Source organism: Phanerochaete carnosa (genome assembly GCF_000300595.1).
Source record: "Phanerochaete carnosa HHB-10118-sp unplaced genomic scaffold PHACAscaffold_6, whole genome shotgun sequence".
Taxonomy (NCBI): Eukaryota; Fungi; Basidiomycota; class Agaricomycetes; order Polyporales; family Phanerochaetaceae; genus Phanerochaete; species Phanerochaete carnosa.
Window position 1 is genome coordinate 392,315 of NW_006767633.1, and position 15,631 is coordinate 407,945.

The 15,631-nt window shown below is 56.3% G+C and overlaps 6 protein-coding genes across 6 annotated transcripts; 1 reads left to right on the forward strand and 5 right to left on the reverse strand.

The window, feature by feature from the left end:
* Positions 1 to 9: 9 nt before the first annotated feature.
* Positions 10 to 2,540, reverse strand: PHACADRAFT_257472 (uncharacterized protein). Its single transcript, XM_007396603.1, has 7 exons — positions 2,329 to 2,540; positions 1,487 to 2,278; positions 1,013 to 1,427; positions 837 to 955; positions 646 to 787; positions 506 to 592; positions 10 to 452 (listed from the first exon to the last, which is right to left on the reverse strand). Exons 2-7 carry the CDS (start codon positions 1,627 to 1,629, stop codon positions 165 to 167), a joined length of 1,194 nt encoding a protein of 397 aa, XP_007396665.1. The 5' UTR covers positions 1,630 to 2,278; positions 2,329 to 2,540; the 3' UTR covers positions 10 to 164.
* A 591-nt stretch (positions 2,541 to 3,131) lies between these two features.
* Positions 3,132 to 4,724, reverse strand: PHACADRAFT_257476 (uncharacterized protein). Its single transcript, XM_007396604.1, has 5 exons — positions 4,406 to 4,724; positions 3,693 to 4,130; positions 3,514 to 3,628; positions 3,352 to 3,455; positions 3,132 to 3,295 (listed from the first exon to the last, which is right to left on the reverse strand). The coding sequence occupies exons 2-5, from the start codon at positions 4,061 to 4,063 to the stop codon at positions 3,232 to 3,234; spliced, it is 654 nt and encodes a 217-aa protein (XP_007396666.1). The 5' UTR covers positions 4,064 to 4,130; positions 4,406 to 4,724; the 3' UTR covers positions 3,132 to 3,231.
* Positions 4,725 to 5,274: 550 nt separating this feature from the next.
* PHACADRAFT_145482 (uncharacterized protein) lies at positions 5,275 to 6,250 on the reverse strand. The gene is made up of 4 exons (XM_007396605.1): positions 5,811 to 6,250; positions 5,637 to 5,751; positions 5,478 to 5,581; positions 5,275 to 5,415 (listed from the first exon to the last, which is right to left on the reverse strand). Exons 1-4 carry the CDS (start codon positions 6,179 to 6,181, stop codon positions 5,355 to 5,357), a joined length of 651 nt encoding a protein of 216 aa, XP_007396667.1. The 5' UTR covers positions 6,182 to 6,250; the 3' UTR covers positions 5,275 to 5,354.
* A 784-nt stretch (positions 6,251 to 7,034) lies between these two features.
* Positions 7,035 to 8,259, reverse strand: PHACADRAFT_174462 (uncharacterized protein). The gene is made up of 4 exons (XM_007396606.1): positions 8,093 to 8,259; positions 7,935 to 8,030; positions 7,715 to 7,862; positions 7,035 to 7,658 (listed from the first exon to the last, which is right to left on the reverse strand). The coding sequence occupies exons 1-4, from the start codon at positions 8,105 to 8,107 to the stop codon at positions 7,420 to 7,422; spliced, it is 498 nt and encodes a 165-aa protein (XP_007396668.1). The 5' UTR covers positions 8,108 to 8,259; the 3' UTR covers positions 7,035 to 7,419.
* Positions 8,260 to 8,405: 146 nt separating this feature from the next.
* Positions 8,406 to 9,442, forward strand: PHACADRAFT_98034 (uncharacterized protein; the record flags this gene model as incomplete). Its single annotated transcript, XM_007396607.1, has 5 exons — positions 8,406 to 8,481; positions 8,553 to 8,604; positions 8,673 to 8,763; positions 8,831 to 9,070; positions 9,131 to 9,442. 5 exons carry the CDS (start codon positions 8,406 to 8,408, stop codon positions 9,440 to 9,442), a joined length of 771 nt encoding a protein of 256 aa, XP_007396669.1.
* Positions 9,443 to 10,311: 869 nt separating this feature from the next.
* PHACADRAFT_257482 (uncharacterized protein) lies at positions 10,312 to 15,137 on the reverse strand. Its single transcript, XM_007396608.1, has 6 exons — positions 13,751 to 15,137; positions 13,098 to 13,692; positions 12,960 to 13,038; positions 11,616 to 12,864; positions 11,288 to 11,546; positions 10,312 to 11,238 (listed from the first exon to the last, which is right to left on the reverse strand). Exons 1-6 carry the CDS (start codon positions 14,783 to 14,785, stop codon positions 10,877 to 10,879), a joined length of 3,579 nt encoding a protein of 1,192 aa, XP_007396670.1. The 5' UTR covers positions 14,786 to 15,137; the 3' UTR covers positions 10,312 to 10,876.
* Positions 15,138 to 15,631: the final 494 nt, after the last annotated feature.

Consider the following 15,631-nt stretch of genomic DNA (forward strand, 5'->3'; position numbering starts at 1 on the left):
GGTAAGCGTGGGAAAATCGCGCCGTAAGATGGCTATCTTCCTGATTAGGTAAGTACAAAGATCAACAACCAATGAATACAACATGTGATGGTAAGATACAGGCTACAAACCACAGCAGGCGATATCGTCCGTCCGATTAAAAGTACAGAAATTAGATACGTGCCCTATGATTCCAGCCGCGCCCTCCCTAGCTGCTTCTTCATGAACTTCTCGCGGTACGCGTCGTTGCGCGCCTTGCAGGCCTCGACGCCCTGTGTCACGCGTATCTCACCCTGTGCGCGCGCGAGCCGCACCATCTTGGACGTGCGCGGGATCCGCACTGTCTCGAGCTCGGTGAACACCGTCTCGAGCGTCGGCGTCGACGGCGACTGCGCGCAGGGGTTGTACTTCTCCAGCAGACCGATCAGGAGATCGACGTCTTCGAACGCTTGGTTCGCGCCCTGGCCAAGATGCTAGAGTGGCAGGTGAGCATGGTCCACCGGCAGAGAATGTGCATGTTACGCACTGGACTTGTGGGATGCGCCGCGTCGCCGATGAGAACTACGCGTCCCTGATACCAGGTTGTAAGATTCGGGCGGTCATACAGGCCATACTGTACACGACGGGGGTCAGCTGTCTCCTAATGAAAAGCCAGGCTCGGCGGACCTTTGTCACATGTGTACCGTTCCGTACGAGCTCTCCGCCTCCAAAGTCCCACGTGCTGAACTGGGATTCTTTCAGCTCTGCCAGGGCTACGTCGTCCATCGCTCTCCACGCCTCTTTAGCTTCTGGCTCTCGCTGGGTGACACTGCAGAATGTTACTCGATAGCCGAAAACAAGGAAGACGTGACGCTTACGCCCAGCCCATGGTGTCCTCGTCGACTTGGACGGCAATCAAGTGAACGCCATCCCCGTATAGACTCATCGTCATTGATCGTCCCCTTAGATGTTCAGGGATGGGCGAAAAACCACCGCACTGCAGGATTCTTTCAGTTTCAAGCCGAGACCGAATGGCAAAGAAGCTGAAAAATACCTGCGTCAACCCAGTGAAGTCCGCCGGCTGGTCGCCAAAGAGACAACTTCGAGTATTGCTGTGCAGGCCGTCGCAGCCCACAACAAAACTGGCCTCCTCCTCCACGCCGTTCGCAAACCTCAATCTGACAGAGTCCTCTGTCTGCTCCAGCTCTTCGAGCTTGCAGCCCCACTGGACCTTGACCCCGATGCTCTCCACAAACTCGAACAGCCTCCTCTGCAGGTCGCTCCTCCGGATGCCCACGGGCCCGATGCCCTGCGACAGCCGCAGCTGCTTCGGTTGGTCGAGCTCCGCGAGGACGCCCATGTCCTCCGGCAGCACCGAGTAGAAGCCGTACTCGTCGACCGGCCAGCCACGTATGTGTTCGACGAGCCCGGGGACCTTGGATAGTACGCGTAGGCCGTTCGGCTGCAAACTACGACGGGCAGAGGTGAGTCTGCGCGGGGCGCGGAGCGACAGGGCGGAGAGCCTTACCCGAGGCAGAGCCCCGCTTCGCAGGACGCCTGCGAGCGTTCATAGATGACTGGCTCGTAGCCCTTCAGCTTGAGGAATATGGCGAGCGCAGGGCCGGTGATGCCGCCGCCGATGACGGCGACGCGTGGAGAGGGGAGAAGCATGGTGGGGGACGGACAAGAGTCCATTGAAACACGTGTTCCGGTGCGCGAAGAGAAGGCCGGACGTGAACTATGCCCCTGCGCCGGGGGGAAGACGGCTCTTTTATAGAGTCTGATAGCGGAGCGTTGGGTTCATTTCGGGAGGGAGGCTGGCTGTCAACGGACCAGTTGCGGACATGCACTTGGAGCAATGCAGATGCCATGTACCGTCCCCGCCTTCCCTGACGGCTGTCGATCGGTGCTCTGCAGGCCCGATGACGATGCTGCGTGTCTTGAAGAGGTCCTGTGCGTCGCCCGGAGCTTGGACGGGTGTGGAGGGATGCGTCACTTGGCTCCCCGCTAAACTGTGCTGTGGAGACAAGAAAGTCACAGCCCTGATTCTCGAGCCATTTACATCAAATCTTGCCTGCAGCGAAGCGACTGCGCGAAGCTGAAAGGGCGCCACAAAGCTTCCCGGCGCTCGATTTGACAGTGTGCCTTCCCAGCGTCGAGGTCCAGTGCGGTCTGGTGCTCTTGGTATACGTAAGAAATTTCAATGCCGAAGAGCATGCCCAGGGCATGTCTTATTGTACGATTGGGACGTCGAACAAAATGGGGTCGCTTCATGTCCTCGGGAGTGACGACCGCCATACATCCGCGGCTGCACCAAGGGCTATAGGAAGGCTCAATCGCTGGAGATGTCAAGGGGTCCGGAAGACTCGCCTGAGAGACATCAATCGGACCTTGTTGGTAGCCGTATACAGTATGCAAGGGGTACAAAGGCCGTCGGTGCATGTTTACCTCATAAGTACGACAGACCTCTCGAGACAGATGTTCGTGGGCCATGAGGTCTCGCCATGAGGGATACCGGGGTATATGTCAGGTTCCGGTTTATCTGAAGTGCCTGTTATGGTTTTCCCTTTCGTTCGGGAGCGACACGTGTGTGGGTTACGAGTAGGAAGCGCTAGCTGCGGGATGTAGCAGGGAAAGAAAGTCGAGGTGAGTTCTCGACGGAGAGCAGAGCCATATATACGGCTGGTCCGGCATGGAAGCCCCGTCATAACGCTGTCACACTGGTAACGCGGTCCGAGACAGCGATGGTACGATGTCGTCGATAAACCAAAGGGAGCGTAGAGGATGCAAAGACGCGACGCGACGCGGTTCAAAAACGGGTCTCCGGCGTCTAGATTGCGGAGTTCAACTTCGAGGTCAGCAGCCTTACCCAGCGCTCCTGGTGAAGGCCACTCGGTTTCGTGTCCACAACCATGTTACAATGTGCTGAGACGTGGCGGCCGGCCACTCAACCTCACGATTAGCATGAGATGTTGCTTGTGTAAGTGTTTCTGGAAGTTCGTGGAGGTGGTCGGCGGCTCATCCCATGCAGGCTACGTACATGCATCCGTTCATTCGGGCACTGCGGTGGTGGGGGACATAACTTACGAATGAATGAAAGTATTGTTCTGCCATCTTCTAAGCGTCCCCCTGTGGCCTATCGGTTTGTGCCGTTGGCGGCTTGCGATTCAGTCGATCTCCATGCCGACGACCAAACTTGCATTCATTTCTGTTTACACTGCATCCTGCTACAATTGTACAATGACTGAGAGTCCATAATTTATCAGGGCTCCTCTAAGCTTCGACGTTATCCTTCACGGCCTCCCACGTGGGACGAGAGCTGATCTCCTTCCACCACCTGAGAACAGTGCATTAACACCAGAATCGCGGACGACAAGATCACATCAAGCATACCTGGCGAGGTGGGGCCTCTTAGCGGTGTCCTGAAGGTAATTGTAGCCGGCCTTGGGGAGCAGGGCACCATAGGGCAGGTGGAAGAGGTCCGCGAGGGTGAAGATCTGCACAGTCGCTCAGCACTTTGGGCAGCAGTGGCACGGAACAAAGGGACAAACTCACGTCACCACCGATGTACTTCTGCTTCGACAGGACGGCCTCGTAGCCGTCCAGCTTCGCGTCGAGCGTAGTGGTGAAGTACTCGAGTTTCGTGTCGTCCGTCTGAAGACCGCGCATCCTGTACAGCAGGCATCAGCAGCTGACACTCGGGGGAGCGCGCATGCACAAGAGGACACACTCACGGCTTGAAGAGCTTCTCGAACGCGATCGCGCCCGCGTAGACATCAAAGGTGCCGGCCTCGATGCTGGCGCCCTGCTCAAAGCGACCGAGGCCCTGGAGGTCCCCGTATGCGGGGAGGAGCGTCGCGCCCTGGTCGTGATACTTGATCGCGATGTAGCGCGCGATGGCGCGGCTCTCGAAGAGGATGAAGCCGTCGTCGTCGATGTACGGTACCTGGCCGAACGGCTGCTTCTCGAGGTACGCAGGCGACTTGTGCTCGGACTTGGCGAAGTCAATGACCACGAACTCGAACGGGACGTTCTTCTCCTTCAATACCATGGCGACGCGCTTCGTGCACGTCGACATGGGGTTGCCGTAGAGCTTGAGGACCATGGTTGTGAGGTGTAGTGGTGTAGTGGTAGAGGTGGTGAGAGCGGGTGCGGTAGCTACTGCTGGACGAGTGAGTGCTTTATATGCCTCCGCGACTGCGCCATGATATTGGACTACTTGGCGCTGCTCGCTACACTGCTCGCAGCACTACTGGTGCTGCCTCACTGGGTTTAGTGGTGTAAATCGGTTTTGTCAGCTGGACGTGCGAACGCTGAAACGCGTCGTCCGTATGCGGCAATTAGCTAAGTTCGCAGTCCTCCAGGTCATTTGTGTTGATTGGAATTTCCACTTGCCGTTAGCCAACAGAGTCGAAACGCTGTTTGCTGATGAATTTCGGCCAGTTAGGCCTGGCGCTGTCAACGCTTTCGATGCACACGGACAGCGGAAATGAGCAAGTCGGCACGACTGGCCAGGGTCTGGACGGCCGCGTCGGATCGCCCTGTCATCGTCATGACTCTAGTCAAACGGTGAGCGGCACCAAAGAGCGAGATGGCCCAGGCGCGCCTCATTGCATATACGGTCTGACACGCGTTCATACAAACCCACTCCGATCGGACCTCCACCATCTTCTTCGTTAATTTCACAACCATGGTGTCCTGTGGTATCCATGCTGCGGCAGTATCGTGCTGTTGTTCGCGCTGACCCGTAGGCTACAGAACGCTCCTCACGTGACCGTAGCTAGGGCGTCTATATTGTACATCTGATAATCTAGCAAACTCTAGCTGCCAAAACCCGCACCCAGTTTCGTGCGGGGCGCGACCGGACATTGTCCCTAGTCACACATCCAATAGTGCATATGATTGGCTGAAACCTTCCAGAATGGCGGCGTCGAGTACCAAAAATAGAAGTGGTGTGAAATGCTGCGATGCCCAGATATTTATTTGTAAATAATGCATCCAGACCCGTGAGATTCATGTCAAGCCACACAGGTAGTCCAGAGGCAGAATGTTTCTAATTAGCTAGCTTCAAGCAGCTGGATTATTCTTGCGTGCGATATGACAGCGCCCACCCGCAGCGTTGGCGTTGGAGCTCGGGCGCCTCGGCGGCGCATCACTTTTATTCTTGGTACTCGACACCGTCGAGGGGTTCAGCGCGACTGGATGCGTGACTGGAGATGGCGTCCAGTCGCGCCCCGCGCGAAACTGGATGCAGGCGGCCATGGTGCGGCGATCTGGGGTGCCCACACAAAATATCCATGCTCACAAGTCCAGTTCTGGATCATTTAGTCTCTTTCCATTCTCTATGCATTGAGTTAATTATACACTGGTCAAAAGGCCAGAGTCTCCAGAGCCGTTTATTCAACTTTCTCCTTTACGGCCTGCCACGAGGGACGAGAGGCAATATCCTTCCACCACCTTGGAATGACACATCAGCGTTAGCATCGCAGGCCGCAAGCTTGTAACAAGGCTGTACCCACCTGGCAAGGTTGGGCCGCCTTCCGAAATCTTCAAGGTAGCCATAATCGAGCTGCTTGAGCATTGCGCCGTATGGCAGGTGGAAGAGGTCGGCGAGTGTGAACTCCTGCACAGTCGCTCAGCACACAGACAGCCCCAAGCTGAAACAAGAGGCCGCTCACATCACCAGCGAGGTATTTCTGCTTCGACAGGATGGCCTCGTAGCCGTTAAGCTTCGCATCGAACGTAGCGGCGAGGTACTCGACGTTCGCCTCGTTCGTTGTGCCGCCGCGCATCCTGTATAGACGGGATCAGCGACCACACGGGCGCGGCACGCACACAATAGAAGCACTCACGGCTTGAAGACCTTCTCCACCGCGAGCCCGTGCGCGAACTCGTCGAAGTTGCTGGTCTCGATGCTGGCCGCCTGCTCGAAGCGAGCCACGGCCCTGAGGTCCGCGGGGTCGGGGACGAGCGGCGTGCCCTGATCGCGGTACTTGAGCGCGATGTAGCGCGCAATGGCACGGCTCTCGAAGAGGACGAAGCCGTCGTCGTCGATGTACGGGACCTGGCCGAAGGGCTGCTTCTCGAGGTACGCAGCCACTTTGCTCTCGCCCTTCTTATAGTCGACGGCCACAAACTCGAACGGGACATTCTTCTCCTTCAATACCATGGCGACGCGCCTGGTGCATGTTGAACGCGAACCACCGTAGAGCTTGAGGACCATATTCGCGAGTCTGAACGTGCTGAGGGTGATGCGCCGCGATTGAGGTGGATGTTTGAACTGCTATTCAACAAGCGAGTACTTTATATGTTTTTGGGGCTGCACCATGATTGGACCACGACACTTTGAATGTCTGAGGAGTGGTGTACAATATCTCACCGTACCGCTTGAATTCCGGTGGACATTGTCAACTGCAATGAAGACGACTTTAGTCAGTTGGGCGCAGGAGCCGACACTGCCGACGCCAGGCGCTTTTACCGTACATGGCAATTGTGTAAGTGCGTAGCCTTCTGTGGTCACCTGTGTGAAACACCGGCTACCGAGGATTGCCATGCCTAGACACTATTCTTGATATGATAGAGCTGCAGGTATGGATTACTGACCTTCGTGCATAATACCTGGCCGACCACCTTAGTCACCCACCATGCAGCCGTTCTCGTGACTCATCACTGAGCGCACAATGAATGGCAACAAAGGACTGCGGCACTTAAGCGTATCCCCATTGCAAAGCTGACGGTCCGCTCGCACTCCGGGAGTGAACAGACGGACGTGCATACGTGTTGCTAACAAACCTCGGCGAAGTCCTCTCCGAGCGTCGGCGACCTAAGGTGCATTGTCACCAGACAGCTTGAGATGGTCTAACGCCGCCGTCTGTGAATTTGAAGGCTTTAAGCAACACTGCGTTGCATGAGCCTCCGGCACCATAATGCCTTCTCGCGACGGCTATACCCAGCCGCTACGTGCGAAGTGCAGACGACGCATGATGACCTCATGAGCAGATATGTAGATGACATGAATACGCCTTTTAACACATACGAAGGTCAGCGGGCCAGAGACGCTGGTGAGCAAAACTACACACCGGCAACTGTGGAAGGCGGCTAGCACAGAGTTGCACGTTTAGTAGCATTAGATGCAATAGTGGATCGTACTGAACGCGGAACAGAATTTTCAATGAACAAGAACGTCTGAATGTAGCAAGCAGAATAATGATATCCAATATCAGCCTGAAGAACAGTAGAACGCCAGATACTCTTCGTCATCTGTCGGATGGTGCAGGATTCGATGTAGAGTCGTTGGCGCAGAGTCCTTCTCCGGTCGTCGTAACTTGCTAATGAGTCGATACGCAGCTTCCTAGTCTTACAACGCAACGATGGTCATGGTAGATAGTGCCAAGGTAATGCAGAGTGAGTATGAGATACGACAAACGAAAGCAGCCCAGTCCAAATGCCGTCGCCCGCCGTTTACTCATCTGGTACCTCGATCTCGCCAGCACTGATGGCGTCGATAACGTCGTGGGGAGGCTGGCCATCGACTGTGCAGCCGATGGACTGTGCTGTGCCGAGGATCTCCTTAGCACCGTTGGCGAGGTTCTTGGCAAGCGACTTTGACCGCATTGTACGCGCAATGTCGAAGACCTCATCAAGAGTGATATTGCCACTGTGCTTTATGTTCTTCTCCTTCTTGCGGTCGCGTGGGGGCTCTGCAAAGAAGAGTGAGCTGGGTGCAATGAGTCGTGTAGACGGCGAGCAAACGCACCCTTCAGGGCCTTGATGACAAGAGAAGAGGCAGAGGGGACGACGTCAACCTTGGCTTGACGGTTTTGAATGGTGAGTTGGACAGTGACGCGGAGACCCTTCCATGCGCCGGTTGCCTTTGCGATATCTTCACCCACCTTCTTGGGTGACTATGTGCGAGCAAGATAACAGCATGAGCAATGTAAGCCTATATTTTGCTAGACGAGTAGCACAGGACGTACGAGACCCAGAGGACCGATTTTGGGGGCAAGCGCGGAGGAGGCACCGACCTCACCACCGGTCGCCCTCAGGTAGATGATCTTAATCTCACTTGGATCCTAGTTTCGGTTCAGAGCGTGAGAGCTGCAGCATTAATTAGCATGGTAGCAAGCATACGCACGGCTTTGGGGGCCATGGCAGGAGTATGGTCAACAGTGAAGGCGGACGGGTCGGTAGGCGGCGAGAATTCGATACTGATTATGTCAGCAAAATGGAGAGGCAAGAGCTAGAATAAGGTTCAAAGTGCGCTGATGGAACTGTACAGGCATGCAGCTCGCACGTGCGCTTGGGATGGCGCCTGAACGGAGATCACCGTACGCTGATGCGTCACCCGGGGCGCACCACTAAACGCTCAAACGGAGTTTCCGCTGGTCTACTTTTACCTGCTCGCCGACAGACGTCGGTCTCGAGTGCGCCGTCACTGCGATGGGTGCATGGACCCGCCAGAGAGGGTCACTTTGTCCGCTAGCTTTGAGGAGGTTGACGTAGACGTGCTTGTGCAACTCATCGGTGCGTCCTGAGTCTCCCTGTCGACTTTTGCCCGATATCCTGATGGTTTATTTGTGCACTTCTTCTTGCAGCCGACATGATGGAACGTCTCATGGCACATAACGACAGGATACCGTTGTCCCCGTGCGCACGAACTTTATGGCACGCGTTCGCGCTACTCACACGCTAAACTGTCTCTCCAATCTGCACAGTGAAGGACTCACTCGTTTTCACTCCCGCACCGCGCCCGGCATCTCCATCCTAGACTATCTGCGTCGTATAGTACGATTTACTAAAGTAGAGGTGAGTATCCAAACTTTTGCGTTACGTCCCGCCCCCTTTCGAGCTCAACGTGCATCGCTACCTGCAGAGATCTTGCCTGTTAATCACGCTGCATTATATCGATCAAATCTGCGCACGTTTCCCATCCTTCACCCTATCATCCCTGACCTGCCATCGATTCGTTATCACTGCTGTTGTTGTCTCCACCAAGGCGCTCTGCGACGCCTTCTGCACGAATAACGTGTACGCCCGCGTCGGCGGCATCCCCGTCGGCGAGCTTAACATGCTCGAACGGGAGTTCCTCCGCATGATAGACTGGTCACTCACGGTGCGTCAATGAGCATGACACCAATCAAGCCCGTCGTACTCACCCTCGCCCGCTCATCAGTGCACGTGTGAGGTCCTGCAAGAATATTACGCGAGCCTTGTCCGCACACACAGCGGGGGCACGTACATCATTGTCGGCACAGAGTCTGAGAGCAGCATCTCCTCTGACAGCGAGATGGATTATGAGGTCGCGCCTTCGCGCCCGGCAACGCCCCCTGCAGCCGGCCCAAACCGTCCGCAGGCGTCCACGATCCTTGTCGATGCGGCCAGCGTCCCCCAGGAGCCTCCACGCCCGCCAACGGTCGAGCAAAACATGGCGTACGCTGCATTCCAGGAGGCCCACTCGCGGCGTGCGCGGGATGGCGACGGCTAGACGACGCACAGTGGGTACGGCAGTGCTGAGTCGGGTATGAGATGGATAACATGTGTAAGCATCTTCCTCCTTGGTATCTCGCCCAAAATGTTGGTGCAGCCAACTCAATCCGCTTCTTGTGACAGAACGTTGTCATTTAAAGCTCAACACTTCGCAGGCGTCGCCCACTATATATAACACGCCATCTTTATACCTTCTGTCAGAGCATCTGCAATGTAATCTTCTCTGTATCACAAGGCTTCCACGCATGTTGTTTTCTCCCCGTTTTTCGCCGCCTTCCTTGCGCTCTTTACACAGCACGAGACAAATTAGGATGTCTTTTTGGCTAAAAGAGGCATGAAAAGAGTTTGACAACATTTTCCGAAAATGGCTTTGCTCTTTTAGTGAAGAAGATGCAAAAAATCTTCAGCGGAAATAGTACCAAAAGAAGGAGCACTATTTTGGAAATACCTTTGGTGAAAAGGCCATATATTTGTAATGCAAAGAGAAAATTTTGCGCCCATCCAGCTGAAGCTAGATGCCCTAGGTTCATCTGTAAGCAGTGCAGATATTGTCATTACTCTTTGCATCATAAATATATGGCTTTTGCACTACGAAACATTTCCAAAATAATGCTCCTCATTTTGGTACCATTTCCGCCGAAAGTTTCTCACATCTTTTCCGCTGAAAGGGTCGGGCTCTTTTTAGAAAATGCTGTTAAGCTCTTTTCGTGCCTCTTTCAGCCGAAAAGATCTCTTGGTTTGTCTCGTGCAGACTATGCATGCGCACTGGCATGAATCTTCACTCGGGCCCTGAGATAGCTGCACAAGCTTCTGATACAACCTACACGCACAGCGGGGAGTTTCCGCCGTGCTTTACATGTCGGTAAGGTAACAACGGAGGTCAATTGGTCACAATTGCGAGGTGTGGTGATACAAAGGTGGGAAGAGAGCACGGGGAAAGAAAGAAAAATAGAAAAACAAGAAAGGATTGGCGGGCAGGCCCATCTACAATATGTGAGAGGGCCGGTGCGGTGGGTTGACGATCAGTACCAGTACCAACTGTGAGAAAGAGAACAGTAATTGTGTATGCGACAGGAAAAGCTTGCGATATGGTGGGGCTGAAGATGTTGTATGTGTGAAAAAGCTGGCAGTCCGTGGGATCCAGAAAGCAAGTAAGTTAAGACGAGGAGTGTACGACAACACAATTGGCTCAGCACATGCGGACAACGACGACCAATAGACCACGATTTGGAAGGAAGCGGGAGGGTGACGGTGCGAGTAGGGCATCGAGTTGGGGGGATTCGCCATAGAGCAGATTACGGAAAAATGAACGATATTGACAGGGAATACCGGAATCGAGCACCAAGTAGGTATGCAAGCCGTGCTAGGACTCACTACTCTCGAGCCGCGTGCGCCAGACAGCTACGAGCCTGGACCTGAGAAGGGAGCGTGCCTACCGCCGAAGTGCGGACAACATCTTCGCGAGCGCGTTAATCTGGCCCTTTTGCACCTTCCGTGGAGATGAAGCACTGCCGTGCGACTCCTGGGTGTCAGCGTCGCCAGAACCAGCGGTGTGACTAAGGTCGGTCGTGCTAGTCGACGCGTCCGTACGCACGGGCGGCTGGGTCGCGGGTGGGTGCTGTGGGAGCTGCGGGGTCGAGTACGGACCAGGTCGCTCGGAGATGGTGTCGAGATTCGAGTTCTTGGGCTTCTGGGCACGCTTGCGTGTGGGAGGGGCGCTAAATTGCACTTTCTCCGGGTCAGGATACATCTGCCGCGGAAGCTCAGACAATTCCCAAGGCTCGCCTGTAACCACTACGCCATTATTAGGAGCGAAATATACGGATACAAGATAGATACTTACTCTTGACGTTCGGCGGCAACCGAGGATCCCTGCGACTGGAAGCATTGCTGGCACCACCGGCACTACGCCAGCTGGTGTTCGACACGGATGTTGCGGCCGTTGAGACGCTCCTGACGCTGCCGTTGCTGTAGCGGGTAAAAGCCGATGTGGATGTCGCTGCGCTGCCGCTGCTGGAGATTGAGCTTCGCCAATTGGTCGACGCGGTAGAAGCGGAGACGAAAGAAAGCTGACTCGCGGAGGCAGGTGACGGGCCGCGTTGCTGAGGTGCCAGGTAAGGTGAAGGGCCGTTACTGGTTGGTTGTGGTCCGCTATTTGCAAAGGCACTCACGGTCGATGCCCCCCACATGCCGATGTCCCTCTCACCTGCAACATCTGTAACGCCTCGGTAGCGGCGGTCACGGTGCCAGGTGGGATCGTCTAGCGAAACGACACTCGTATTCGCTGAGACAGGGGCATATCGGGAAGTGGCATGCGAGGCGATTGATGCGGACGACGCGGACGCAGCAGCCTGATGTGCATCTGCCTTTGATCGCGAAGATGACGACGGCGCGTTCAGGCCCATGATGAGGCTCGTAGCTTTGCTCGCTGTGGTGGACATCTTCGGGTCCGGCTCCTCCTTAGGGTTGGCAGGAGTAGACGCGCTCGATCCGCTGCTGCTCGAACTCTTGCCAAAGCCGAGCTTCCACTTTGATGGCTTCTTGACAATCGTGGGAGTCGGTGCCGGAGAGGGCGCCGGTACTGGTTGCGGTTGAACCTCGGTAGAGACGTGCGTTGTACTGGTACCCAGTGGGGAGGAGATGCCGGAGCCGCTCACACGCTTGGAGGTCTTACTGATCTCTCGAGCCAACGCCTGGCTGGCACTGGCAAGCGTCGTGAGGGTGTCATCAGCGGACTGTGCGGGGGTAGTCTGCCCAGTCATAGCTGTATCCTTCTTGCCCTTGCGAGCACCACGCTTGCGCCTCTTCTGAGTTGACGCGCTACGGGAATTCGACTCTTCGTGTTGGTCCTCTTGCTCGTTCGCATCTTCCTCGACCTCGTGATCGGGCAAAGGTGGAAGCATACCTAGACCAACGCCGACATTCTTAGTCGCACCGTTGTGCTCGTGCTCGGACTCTTGGAAAGCTTGGAGGCTGGGTTGCCGACTGATGGCCGCTGCCACCAAGCTTGCACGATGCACAGGTGAGAGCACGCTCGGTGTCCTTGAGCCAGCTGCAGATCGAAGGCTTGGGCGACGCGAATGCGGGATCGACGCAAGTCGGTGTCCGGGCACCTCTGCAAGGTTGACCGAGAAACTCGGCGACCGGCTGTGATTATGACCGCTCCCAGGACGGAGAGGGGGCGCAAGCAAATCGGGCAAGCTCTGGATCCACTGACCAAAATCCCTGGCACTAGCGCGAGGAGAGTCGTCTCTGTGGTCCAACAGGATGCAGAAGACCTTCGTAGCAAGGAACTCCGCGACGGGTTGGGTCATGCCAGTGAATCGAGTGGTGAAGAACGACACAGGGCTCTGCTGGAAGAGGCTGAACGAAGGGCAGACACCGTCCGTAGTGTCCGTCCACGGGTTGTAGTGGTACAACCTACAGAGAGCGTCAGATGCGTTCATTATGCCAACATGAGAAATATATGCGCCGTGTCGCACGCATATACCCGGTCAAAAAGACATCAAACTCACATGTTAATGAGAACTATACCGAGTGACCAGACGTCGGCCGCACGGGGCATATAATTAGGGTGTATATTATTCCGGCATTCTGTAATGTGTGCGTGAGACACATCTCCCACATCAAATGCAAGTCGACAAGACGCTCACCATAACTCATGTAAGGGGCGCTCCCACAGTCCATATCTGCAGAATGCATGTCTGTGGTGCTCAGGCCGAAGTCCGTCAGCTTCACAACAACCCTCCGCTCCTTCCTAACCTCCTCCTTCCCACCAGGTCCCGAGGTACGGACCTCGAGAACGCCATCCGTGACAATGAAGTTCTCGGGCTTGATGTCTCGATGGAAGATGCCGCGCTCATGGCACGCCGCCACGGCGTCGCACATCTGCTTGAACATGCTCGCGATAAGCTTTAGCCGCGTCCGCGAGAGGAGCTTGGTCGGAGACATCGTTGCCAACAGTGATGGCGTCGGCGGCGTGCGAGCGGTCGACTCCGACGACATCGAACAGTCGGATCCCGATAGCGAAGTCGACGGCAGCGCACTGATAGGCGTTGAAGGCGAAAGCGTCTCAGCCGGAGAGCCCGGGAACGACGGGTCGTAGTGGTCTCGCGCTTGCTCGAGGAAGTAGAACAAATCCTCGCCCGGAACGAACTCGAGAAGTAACAGGAGGTACGACGGCGTCTCGAGCGTGCGATGCAGAGTAACGATATTCGGATGCGGTGGAAGAGACTGGTGGATCGTAGCCTGCGGGGAGAATCGACAATTAGGACCAATGGGAACGTCAGCCACGGCCTGAACGCACCTCTAACATCTGAGCACTCAATGCCTCCTCATCAAGATTTGCCTTGCTCAATAGCTTGACAGCGTACTCCCTACCATTCTTGCGACTTTTCACTTCCTTTCGAACACAAGCTACATCTCGGTCATGGCCATCCACACTCATATCGAGGTCCGCACCGTCGCTTTCGCAATCCCTGTCGTCTTCCTCACAATCTCCCATCCCCAACACCTCCTGCACAAGATACACAACCGCATAGCTCCCCGCCCCCAGCTTACGCACGACCCTGAACACATTCGCAGGCTCCTCCTCTTCCTTGCTCTCGCCGATCGGCACCCTCCTGACCATCTCGCCCTGCAGCTCGAGCCCATCGCCGAGAATGTCGCCCGGCGCCAAAACGTCTATCGCACAGGACGAGAAGGACGACCCGGTGCTCGACGCCGCCGACGCTGTCCGTCCGTAGTACGAGTTCGTCGCACTGAACGTCGACTGTGGCAGCTTGGGTGACGGCAGCGCCGGAGACGACAGTCCGGAGTACGGCAGGGGCGCAGCTTTCGGCGACCGCGGAGGGCGAGCACCGGGCATAGGGACAGGCGCGGACGGAAGCGCAGTGCTCTGGACGAGCGGCGACCGCGTCGACACCTTGGACAGCTGCGCCGGCGCCAGCCGGGGAGACGGGGCGCTGTAGACCTGCTGAGAGAACGGAAAGGCAGAGCCCAGGCTGGGCGTGGGCGGAAGCGAGGGCGATGACAGGGACGAAGACGGCACTGATGGCGATGGGGTCGCGGATGATGACCGGCCGCCGGCATGCGAGGACGTCAGTGGAGGCGGAGGGAAGGCCGTGGAGATAGCCAGAGGGATGGAGTGACCGTAGGCCGGGCCCGAGCTGAGCGAAGGGCGTGTGCGTGCAGTGCCAGTGCGCTTGACCGCTGCGGGGTTCGAGTCATGCGATACATCGGTCGATGGCGGCTGGGGTGCGGAGACGGGCATGGCCTTGCGAGCCTTTGGTTTGGAGGATGAGAGCGAGAGCGGCGGGAGCTGGACCGAGTACTGCAACATGGCGGGCTTTGGGAGCTATGAAGGTCGAGAACGAAGGCACACACTCGGAAGATGCACAAGAGGTAGTAGGAAAAACGGAAAGCGGAGTACGGATGCTCTGATCTCCGGGATACGAGAGGCGATGCGGGGGCGTCGTACAAGACGAGAAGTGAGCGAGTGGGGAATGTTATGCGAGATTAAGCGAGGATATGCATGCGACGGTGTGTGCTCGTGCAGGAGACTGAGAAAACGGAGTGGAAGGTTGATGTGGTAGGGTGACCTGACTCGAACCAGAGGGGGAGAGGCGGAAGGCGACCGGTGGGGGTTGCGGGTGGTCGTCGACTGACTTTGCTTCGTTCAAATGCCTGGCGGCTCTGCAACACGACTGTGAGTGTCACCTGGGGGACGTCGTCGTCGCTGTCGCTGTCGTGGACGAGGGCAGGGCCCTGTGGGAGGGAGGCAGATGACGGGGAAAGACAAAGCTGGTGAGGAGCGGAGGTTGAATTGGGGGCGGTAAAGGGATAAGCGCAGGCAGCTAACAGCATGACACCCACACGGTTAGATTGGACTCATCAGCCATGGTCCATATGCTCCCTCGGATGCGATCGCAACTTACCTTTCTCTTGTTCGCCGACGCCCCTGGGCTTCTGCTGAATGCGACGTCGGGCGCGACGTAGTCCGAAAGTAAAAGAGGATCGAAATACCGTCTGCGCTCGAGATAAAAGTACGGCCAAGCCCACGGCTGTCTCCCGGGGCCCATCGCTACGGGGGACTCTGAACACATGTGCCTCGACGGTCCACATGCAACAAGGCGCTACCGCACACGTCCGCCGTCTTCTCGCACCTCCTTCCAGGCGTGTTTGATTG

Bases quoted from the DNA above. Each gene is read 5' to 3' on its own strand.
- PHACADRAFT_257472 (XM_007396603.1), bottom strand. From the start codon at position 1,629: ATGCTTCTCCCCTCTCCACGCGTCGCCGTCATCGGCGGCGGCATCACC. The intron at 1,428-1,486 runs GTAAGGCTCTCC...TGCCCGTCGTAG, and splicing joins GAAGCGGGGCTCTGCCTCGG to TTTGCAGCCGAACGGCCTAC. The intron at 453-505 runs GTGCGTAACATG...CTGCCACTCTAG, and splicing joins CGGCGCATCCCACAAGTCCA to CATCTTGGCCAGGGCGCGAA.
- PHACADRAFT_257476 (XM_007396604.1), bottom strand. From the start codon at position 4,063: ATGGTCCTCAAGCTCTACGGCAACCCCATGTCGACGTGCACGAAGCGC. The intron at 3,629-3,692 runs GTGAGTGTGTCC...CCTGCTGTACAG, and splicing joins TTCGAGAAGCTCTTCAAGCC to GATGCGCGGTCTTCAGACGG. The intron at 3,296-3,351 runs GTATGCTTGATG...CACTGTTCTCAG, and splicing joins AAGAGGCCCCACCTCGCCAG to GTGGTGGAAGGAGATCAGCT.
- PHACADRAFT_145482 (XM_007396605.1), bottom strand. From the start codon at position 6,181: ATGGTCCTCAAGCTCTACGGTGGTTCGCGTTCAACATGCACCAGGCGC. The intron at 5,582-5,636 runs GTGAGCGGCCTC...GCGACTGTGCAG, and splicing joins AGAAATACCTCGCTGGTGAT to GAGTTCACACTCGCCGACCT. The intron at 5,416-5,477 runs GTGGGTACAGCC...TGTCATTCCAAG, and splicing joins AGGCGGCCCAACCTTGCCAG to GTGGTGGAAGGATATTGCCT.
- PHACADRAFT_174462 (XM_007396606.1), bottom strand. The intron at 7,863-7,934 runs GTACGTCCTGTG...GCTCGCACATAG, and splicing joins AAATCGGTCCTCTGGGTCTC to TCACCCAAGAAGGTGGGTGA. The intron at 7,659-7,714 runs GTGCGTTTGCTC...TCTTCTTTGCAG, and splicing joins TGTCATCAAGGCCCTGAAGG to AGCCCCCACGCGACCGCAAG.
- PHACADRAFT_257482 (XM_007396608.1), bottom strand. From the start codon at position 14,785: ATGTTGCAGTACTCGGTCCAGCTCCCGCCGCTCTCGCTCTCATCCTCC. The intron at 12,865-12,959 runs GTGAGTTTGATG...CGCTCTCTGTAG, and splicing joins GGTATAGTTCTCATTAACAT to GTTGTACCACTACAACCCGT. The intron at 11,547-11,615 runs GTGAGTGCCTTT...CTGGCACCTCAG, and splicing joins GCATGTGGGGGGCATCGACC to CAACGCGGCCCGTCACCTGC.